This window comes from Belonocnema kinseyi, chromosome 6, assembly GCF_010883055.1.
Source record: "Belonocnema kinseyi isolate 2016_QV_RU_SX_M_011 chromosome 6, B_treatae_v1, whole genome shotgun sequence".
NCBI classification, from domain to species: domain Eukaryota; kingdom Metazoa; phylum Arthropoda; class Insecta; order Hymenoptera; family Cynipidae; genus Belonocnema; species Belonocnema kinseyi.
Window position 1 is genome coordinate 138125461 of NC_046662.1, and position 9889 is coordinate 138135349.

The window sequence follows — 9889 nt, forward strand, 5'->3', positions numbered from 1 at the left end:
TCTTCTTGACTTCGAGAAGCGAACCATGTTCGTTATCGAATTTTCGGCACCAGCTGACAAAAACATCATAACCAAGGAGAATGAAAATAAAGAGAGGTATCGGGACCTAATAAGGGAGTTGCAACGATTGTATACCGGGCGACTTCTCAGAGTACGCAGCCTTATCCTTGCATGCGGGGCTCTACAAGCATGGACGAAACCTTTTCCCTAGCTTCTCGTGGGAACAACAATGACAACACCAAACATAGTTGTAGTAAGTGCAGTTCAAAGCAACAGAACGCGCAGGGCTCCCGACAATGGGACAAACTGTTGATTTTCTCTGACCCATCTCTCCCTCCGCTCGAGACTTCTCTTAGCGTCAGATAGTATCCGTATTCTCTCAACAATATGCTGCCTGATGGTCAGCAGCTTTGACTTGTTAAGTGTGTGATAACGGGTCCGGAGTTTGCGCGCGAACTTTCGAACCTTGGCGGTAAAATTTCTGCCAGATGTGATGTAGTCAATCACACATTGAATGTGGGACGCGTACTGTCTTGCCCAGCCTATCTTTATGGCAAGTTGATGCATTCGTCTTTTGGTCTTATGATCAGCGGTGGTTTTGTTTTACGGTTCGCATCGGCAAAAGCTCTCGCTGCATTATACACACAATAATTGATAGCCCAGAGGTCGGATTCACCGGAAAAATGTCCACGAAGCTCGTCATCCATTTCAGCCAGATCTTTAGGCTTGAGAGAAACCTTGGTGTTAATGTTTCTTAAGGTTGTAAAGCATCGCTCTTCAACTATTGGATGCCTGCCCGCGGTTGGTCTTAGTGTCGCCTCTCTTTCTTTGTTGCCGGCTTGTTCTAGCTGTGGTAGAGTAGGCGTGCCGCTTACATAGCCCCTTTTACGGAGTAGTTCAGCATGGTTTCGCAGGCGTTGCTGCGAAAAGTGCGATAGCTCCGGGTGTTTCTTGCACCACAGAGCATGCAGCCGTGCCATGTAACCCCGTTCACGGGCCACAGTCGCATCGTAGCAGTCTAGCAAGGTCACGAGATCCCGCCGATCCATCGCATTGAATCCATTTTCATTGGCTCCCCCAGCTCTAGATTGGTCGGTATTGTTGGCCGACCCGTTTTCGGGAGCCCTGCGCGTTCTGTTGTTTTGACCCGCACTTACTACAACTATGTTTGGTGTTGTCATTGTTGTTCCCACGAGAAGCTAGGGAAAGGGATTCGTCCATCCTTGTAGAGCCCCGCATGCAAGGATAAGGCTGCTTACTCTGAGAGGTCGCCCGATATCCCAGAGTCACCGTTTTAGACACCTCGCCCAGGTGCCATTCAGCTTTCGGCACGGTTTTCACACCTCCGCTTGGGGGTTAATTCCTTCGGGACCACCCCTGGACAATTGTCCGCGACTGCCTATTTATTTTTGTAACCATATTCAGCAGAAACCCTTGGTACAGGGACCCTCTATCTGCAACCCGAGGACGCGTTCGGTGGCTTTATATATATATATATATATATATAGGTTTTCCACAAAGTAGGGTGGGTTGAGTTTAGTTCGACGTTATTTTGAAAATGACAAAGTTACAGGTGTAACATGATTGTGTGATTTACCGTGGTAAATCAAACTTATGGCCGCGTCTCACGACCGTGAGATAGGTGGTCAGCAGCGGCTGGTCTTAGGACGCACTTTACTCCTATTGAAAAAAGGCAACTTTTCCAACCCAGAGAATTACATGCCAATAACTTGTTTGAATAATCTGAATACGATCTTTACAGCGGTCCTAAACAACAGGATTGTTCGAAGAATTCAGCCTGTAGAGCCGAGGACCCTGAGCTTATGGATATAAGTGTTCTTACACACCTTGATACTGGAGAGACCTATACCTACTTGGACATGCCTCAAAGCCACATTCAGGATGCAACATTATTGAAAGATTCACTTTGAAGTAAATACAAGCTTCTTGTGCCGAAGATTTGATATTTAAATCTGTCAGCTCTAAACAGGATATCTGCGATTATCATGCTTCCTGTCACGGCACTACTCTACTCATTTGGGCAGTTTCAATAGAATTTTAACATCAGAAATGAGGAAAGTGAATTATTCCATCTAGATGCTTCTTGTTTATAAGCTAAAGTGACGCCAGCAGAGGTTGAAAAATTCCACCAAGAGCTACTTGACAAGAAAATGCGCGGAAACTTTTACAGAAATATAGAAGAACAGTCCTTATCAAAAGAGCAAACTTTTGCTTTTCTCAAATCATCAGGGCTCAACTCAGGTACGGAACCACCTTACTATACCTTACGACACCGCGGCCACATTTTATTTCAAGAAGTTCTCAGTGATAGGTGCAGAGCGTATCATGCACACGTTGACCCTGCCCTGCCGAAATTCCAAGGGAGATAGAGTCAATGGTCCAAAACGAGAAGTGCTGAATTTCCTGGAACTAAAATTTTCGCACAGCCTCCTTCGTTGCTCCAGCCGACTACAACATCACTACTAAGGGAAAAAATAAGTAGGAGAGCTTTCAAGACCTCAAAAGGAAGCTGCAACGACGTGTACACAAAATATTAGGTTTAAGTAATTGACCTTATGCTCGGTTCTTCGCAACCAATCAAGACGTTCAAAGGTTTAAAATATTTAGTTTAAGTTGTTAAAGTTTCAAATGACGCAAACTAGTCTTATCAACTTGAAAATAATTATTCAAAGGTTTCCATGGATGCTGATCATGAATTAACAGTCAAAATAATGATATTTGGTATAGTGAAACGATCTGGCAGTTCTGATTGGCGGAGGAGATACTCATGAATTATGTCTGTAGATTCGGGAAACGTTATGTGCCTAATACTGAACAATCGAAAGACAATCATCGTTACTAATCATCAATCATCATGCTTGGAGATGCATAACTATCATTGGTGATAGCATAATGTCAGGCACCATGCAACGTTGTTACGCATAGTCGAGATCAGACTTTCGCGGTGCTGCACCGGTCGTGTGCTATTCGTCGATGTTCCCAGAGGTGTGCTAAATCCTGTCAATGCGCAGGTTCTCCGCGACTGCTTGATCCTGCGCTGCCTATTGAGTTATGTGTGTGTGTGTCTGCATTTTATGTATCTCTGTCATATCCCGTTACCTTGCCTTTACTTTGGTGGCCAATCACCATGAATAATCTATTACAAAACTTTCTGTCTCTGTTCCCTATTCTCCCGTCGTTTATTATCTCATTTTGCACATAAAAATTGGCATATATGTTAACTCGCATCCATCGAGTTCTCGGAATCTGATGAACTTGTATTTCTTGTATCTGTTTTACATTTAAGTGAAATCGTGTTCTTGTTCAACACAAATAGCCAATTCGGAAACATAAGCGAAGACGATTATGAATAAAGTAAAACTTGTGTTTTTACACTTTAAAAAAAAATTAAAAGTACTTGAGGATTAACCTGTTTTTAAGCCCATCATTGCCACTTCCCTGCTAGCTCATGTCGTATTTTAGTGAAAACTGAAGATTTTTTTATTTTTTCACAACGTGGAATGCCCCCCCCCCAACCCAATAATACATTGAATTATGTTGAACGTAATATTGTATGAGAACATATCACTAATTAATACATATGAAACGGATGTTTATATATGGAGCAAGGATAGTGAATGTTCTCTAATCGAATTTGGGTTTTGGATACTTTAAGGTGGGGACAAATCACAACTTTTCAGCATCCCTTGGAGTCTCAACTCTTGTTTTTGTTCATTGTGATACATCCTATTTTCTATATTTCTTTAAATTTTGCTTCTTCTTTAAACTTTTGCTTCTTTCTGCACCTGACATGTCCCTCTTCTTATCCCTTTTTTCCTACCCCTCTCTCCAACAATAACAAAACTCCACACCTGGGAGAAATTTCTTTCGCCGGTCTTGCCTTAATATTAACTTTCTTTATTCTCATATTGTACTCACTAGAAATGTCCTGAATTACAATGAACAGCTTTATTTATTTCACTTATTTCACTTCTATAAAATGGAAAAAATACTGAAATTCAAAATTATATGTACATCTGATTTAAATTTGTTTAGGAAAAGTTTACAAGGGTGAGTTGCAGACAGAAGACTCGGAAAACCCTATTTATGTAGCGATAAAGACTTTAAAGGAAAATGCTAGCCTGAAAACTCAAAATGATTTCAGAAGGGAAGTTTGTCTCATGACAGATCTCAGGCATCCAAACATTATATGCTTATTGGGAGTTTTATTACAAGGAGAACCTATGTGCATGCTTTTTGAGTACATGACGCAAGGAGATTTACATCAATTCCTTGTTGGTCACTCACCAAAATCGGATGTGTCTCCTAATAATGAAAGTAGTAAAATCCTCGAACCACCTGATTTGTTGCACATTGCTCTTCAAATTGCATCAGGTAAGTTTTTTCACAGACCTAATCTCTACAAAAATATTTTTTATTTATTACGTTACATAATCGGATACTGAAATTTTGATTGCCTACTTTCGTTTAGTTCCTTTATAATGGCATGGAAACCAAGTAGAAAATAGATCTCTATAAAATGGAATGCATTAAATTTATACGATATATATCTCAGAATGTAACATTGTACCTGTATTTCCTATTTTGCATGGTGGCCAGGGATGTTCATAAGTAAAAACTCTGGAGATGTCCGCCTCCTATCTTCTTCAAACTTATACATCTTATAGGGCATCAAAAACAAAGCGATACTTGTTATATTTTATTTGCGGAAAGACATTTTTAAGGGCTGAAAACAACCCCTAAAATTCGCCTTTAAAAAATATTGTTGCCAATTTTAACGTAAACCAATCAATTATTTTCTTTCAAGTTAATTGCATTTTATTTCTCTTTGAATTTTGAATATGTGCAGTATATTGTGACCATTGGGGGGGGGGGTGCTATCCCTATGCTCTGGGAGCAAAAACTGATATTTTTTCAAGTTTTTTGTTATAATAATTGACAGGTTTATTAAATCGCCGAAAAAACTTTACTATTATAAAGTTAAGAGGAAATTGATGTTGACGCATTTCAACATGTCCGTGAAAAAAAATTTAGTGGGTGAAATAACAACTGGAATTCGCCCTTCTAATTTTAATAGAGTAAATTACCCTTACGTTATTTCCAGTTTTAAATCTCATGGGATGCTAAGTATTATTTCTTGTAAATACTTAAATTGATATGTAAAACAAAGGACCCTGCACTAAATGTATGGGCAAATTACATTCGGCGGATTTGGCAGAAACTTGGTAAATAATTAAATTATAAGTGTCTATCTAATAAAGGATCCGGAAACACATCCGGATATACATCGCGCGCTTGTGCAATCGACCGAACCCTAAGCGCTCGAGATGTAATATAAAATTCAAAACATGCCTTTATGAGCATTCCAGTTGACATTCCCGGAGCGCATATTGTTACATTCTACGCGTGCTTGCATGCCATTAGCCTCACGAGCTATTGCTAGGTATTCTGCTGTTTTGAAAATTCCGCGATATATATCTTTAGAATAACCGCGCTTTGCTGCAATCTAACGTTGGCACCTTGTTAGCGTTCACGAAAGCATGTTTTGAACTTTAGACTAAATCTCCAGCGCTTGTCGTTCGGTCTTTTAGATCAGTGGATGATGAATTACATTGTAATATTACACTTATTTGATTTTGATTTCACCGGGGCACCGTTTTTAACGTTAGAGCAATCACATTTTAATCATTTGAATTCTTGAGCGCTTAGTGTTCAACATTCTTCGGATACGCGCAAAATAAATCATTGTGAAACTCGCATTTGGTACTGACTTGGCTCTGTTGCCGTCTTTTCCCTTCCAGTATATATGGGGATTCGTTGTTTTCACGCAATTGAGCACTCAGCACCTTATAATTTATACATGTACCAAGTTTCAGGCAAATCCACCGAAAGCTATTTTCCCATAAATTTAGTGCGGTGTCCTCTGTGTTATGTATTGTGCTCATCTACTACACTGTAGGTCAAGGAGGTGTAAATAATCCCTAAATGTTTTCCTTAAAAAAGAATTTTTCAATTCTCAGCTATAAACAGATAATAAGAGAAATCAAATAACTGCCAATTAATTGTGCGTCATTCGGTAATGTTATCAATTCCGCAAAATTCTTCATTTTTTGCATTTCTTTACAACAAACTGCGACTTTAAAGAAGATCATTATCGAAGAGAATTTTTCTATATTTGAAAACAATACCATTTCTGTTTTATAATCGACTGTGCATTTTTCATGATAATAAAACAGCGCTGTGCAGTTAGTTATGTAATACAGCTAAACGTTCATTCAAAGTCGAGAGCTTGCTACAAGTGCAAAAAAAATTATTTTATAAATACACGGTCGATTATAAACATTGACATGGTTTTAAAATATAGAAATAATTTCTTCGATAATGATATTGACGTTCCGTCCGAGTCGATTCCCGACAGTACAGTCTTCTACAAGCTATAGTGCTACAGCGAACATGGGTGCGAGCCACGGAACAAGCAGTAGAAGGTGAAATTAGAAAGATAGGCATTAGAAAGAGAAAGAAGAAACATTGCAAAGCAAAGTAGTGTTAAAATTTTTGATAAATTTAAAATTCAGACTTGAAGTTCAGAGAAAAGCAGTGTTAAAATTTGATTAATATTAAATTCAGACTTATAGTTTTTAGAAGATTCAATTTTGCTGGGAATCTTGAAGAAAAGAAAAAAAAACATGAGAGAGAAAAATCAAAAAATCCTTCGTTGAAAAATGTGTTAAAGGGCAGATTTTTTGTCCCGAAAAGGATAAATTAGCTCCAATTAAATATACTCAACTAAATAATATTTAGTCCGACTGACATTTTTCCGTTGCGTATGCTCAAGTTCCTTTTGATTTTGGACCAGTGAGACTCAATGTTTTGAGTATGAACATTTCGGTTGTTGGGATTTACAAAGTTTCTCGAATGGTTGACAGTTGATTGTTTATACCCCAAATCACTTAAATAACTGTACCCGCCCCACATATCGGTTATAATATGAGTTCCTGGTTCCACATACTGTTGAATCACACGTTGTATTGTTTTAGCATCGCGAGATTCAACGTACATCAAGATGCACTTTTTCGAGATACTGTTAATACTACCGACAATCTATCTCGTACAACAAATAAAATAATTATATGGAAAAGAATGTTTATATTGCTTGAAAAAGGAAGGCGGGAAATAATTTGTCACGTGTTAAGTTGGCAGAATCTTGCTTTTATTTTTATTTATTTTTTATTTTGTTGCTATTTATTGTTCACATCTATGTTTTTGAATACTTTAAGCCTGGATATAATATTAATCAAATTTTAACACTGCTTTGGTCTGCACTTCAAGTCTGAATTTGAAATTGATCAAATTTTAACACTACTTTGCTCTGCACTCCCTCTTCTTTCTCTTTATAATGCCTCTCTTCCTAATTGTACGTTCTACTGCTTGTGCCATATTCGCATTCATGTTCGCTGTAGTGTTGTAGCTTGTAGAAGACTGCACTGTAGGGACTCGACTCGGATGGAACAATAGGCCCCACAAAGAGCAGTTCAAGGAAATGTATATGAACTTTGGAGTCCCTTTAAGCAGTATAGTTTTTTTGTTGTGGATTTAATAGAATTAATAAGCAATGTTGTTTTAAAAAGCCTAAGATAATAAATTCCATCTAGTCTATGATATCAGCAGACGTACGAGCGAGCCCGCAAGGAATTTATATTTGTCATCGTTAGAACTACTTTCTATAGTTTAGGCGGTAGTTCGTCTTAAAATGTTATTAGTTATTATCGAATTCAAGATCTTGACTGATTATCAAGCAATAATCTACAAAACCAAAAACGAATAACAAAACCAAGAACCCATAGATGATTCGTTGACATAACTTACTAACTGAATACGAATATGAGATAAAATAAAGACCCGGAGTTAGATTACCTCACGTAGACGCGATTAGCAGAGCACCAGTCGAAAGTGAAGAGTATAAAGGTAAAATTTTAGATTGAGTTTCAAGGATGCTTTCAATAGTCAACGAAGAAGAAGAGGTTGTAATGTTCCAATATATATGGGAGCAGTTAATGCACAAGATAGAAATATTGCGAAAAATAAATGGGTTCGAATGAAAAAGCAAAGTGTGTGATTATGAATCACTAGAGGCGATAACAAAAAGTTACTTTATGTGATACCTAAGGCTAGGTGTAAAACTTCAACTGTTAGATTTGATTATTTGGAAGGTCATTTCGATTTAGACGTTCGCCAACATGTAAACGCGTGTATTCAATGTGCAGCCACAAAAGCTAAGATTGAAAAGCAGCTTGGTATTCTGCATCAAATTCCGGCAGGTCATTGACCTTTACCTATCAATTACATCGATCGTAATCAGAATGTTTGATGATTTTGTTCTGAACTTTGAAACACCGATTTGAATGATCTAGGATCGCGGATCCTGTTTTACAACGAAACAATTCCAAGACTTCCGGAGAAAGCGTGGAATAAAAAATCCCCTGAACTCACCGCGAAACTTATAACCCAATCGATAAATTGAGCGCGTTAATAAAACGCAGATTTCAGTTATTATATTGACCTTAAACAATCCAGAAGATTGAAACTGAGATATTAAACTAAATAAAATGCATCGTAATCTAAACAATCGGTTAAGAAGATAACTGAAAGAAGCACCTTTGAATTGGTGTCCGGCTAGACTCCACGCCATGATAAAGGGTTGCTACGAGAATTGACGATCGATGATGAAACCAGATACAACAGTTTAACGGAACTACAGGCGCAAGCTCAACTTAACTTAAATTGTGGAAACCGACAAACTACGAGTGAGAAGAATATCCAGTTACTGACGAGGAAAGCTAAACGGTACCTGCGTGAGGTGTCTAGAACGGTGACTCTGGGATACCCGGTCGACCTCTCAGAGTACGCCGCCTTATCCTTGCATGCGGGGCTCTACAAGGATGGACGAACCCCTTTCCCTAGCTTCTCGTGGGAACAACAATGACCACACCAAACATAGTTGTAGTAAGTGCGGTTCAAACAACAGAACGCGCAGGGCTTCCGACAATGGGTTGGCCAACAATGCCGACCAATCTACAGCTGGGGGAGCCAATGAAAATGGATTCAATACGATGGATCGGCGGGATCGGCGGGTGTGGCCCCTGAACGGGGTTACATGGCACGGCTGCATGCTCTGTGGTGCGAGAAACAACCGGAGCTATCGCACTTTTCTCAGCAACGTCTGCGAAACCATGCTGAACTACTCCGAAAAAGGAGCTATGTAAGCGGAACGCCTACTCTACCACAGCTAGAATAAGCCGGCAACAGAGAAAGAGAGGTGAAAATACGACCAACCGTGGGCAGGCATCCAACAGAGGAAGTGCGATGCTTTACGACCTGGAGAAACATCAACACCAAGGTTTCTCTTAAGCCTAAAGATCTGGCTGAAATGGATGACGGCTGGGCAGGACAGTACATGTCCCGCATTCAGTGTGTGATTGACTACATCACATCTGGCAGGAATTTTACCGCCAAGGTTCGAAAGTTCGCGTGCGAACTTCGGACCTGTTATCACACATTTAACAAGTCAAAGCTGCTGACCATCAGGCAGCATATTGTTGAGAGAATACGGATACTATACGACGCTAAGAGAAGTCTCGAGCGGAGGGAGACGTGGGTCAGAGAAAATCAACAGTTTCTCTCTGACCCATCTCGACTCTTCCAAGACCCTCCAGTTTCTGTCGAACACCCACCCAAACCAGAGGAGGTCGAAGTATTTTGGAGAGAAGTTTACGAAGTGCAGCATAGACTGGACGAAGACTCAGAAAATATAAATAGCTTCAAGGAGTTATGTGTTGCCCTCATAACACCTGATAAAGAATGCCCACCC

The 9889-nt window shown here is 39.4% G+C and overlaps 1 protein-coding gene across 3 annotated transcripts in view; it reads left to right on the top strand.

Moving 5' to 3' along the window:
* LOC117174903 (tyrosine-protein kinase transmembrane receptor Ror) overlaps positions 1 to 9889 on the top strand; it is a 150497-nt gene that overhangs the window by 97038 nt on the left and 43570 nt on the right. For all 3 annotated transcript variants that reach the window (XM_033364343.1, XM_033364345.1, XM_033364344.1), the window contains exon 8: positions 4057 to 4395. In XM_033364343.1, the coding sequence (XP_033220234.1) occupies positions 4057 to 4395 (339 nt within the window). The remainder of the gene's footprint in view (positions 1 to 4056; positions 4396 to 9889) is intronic.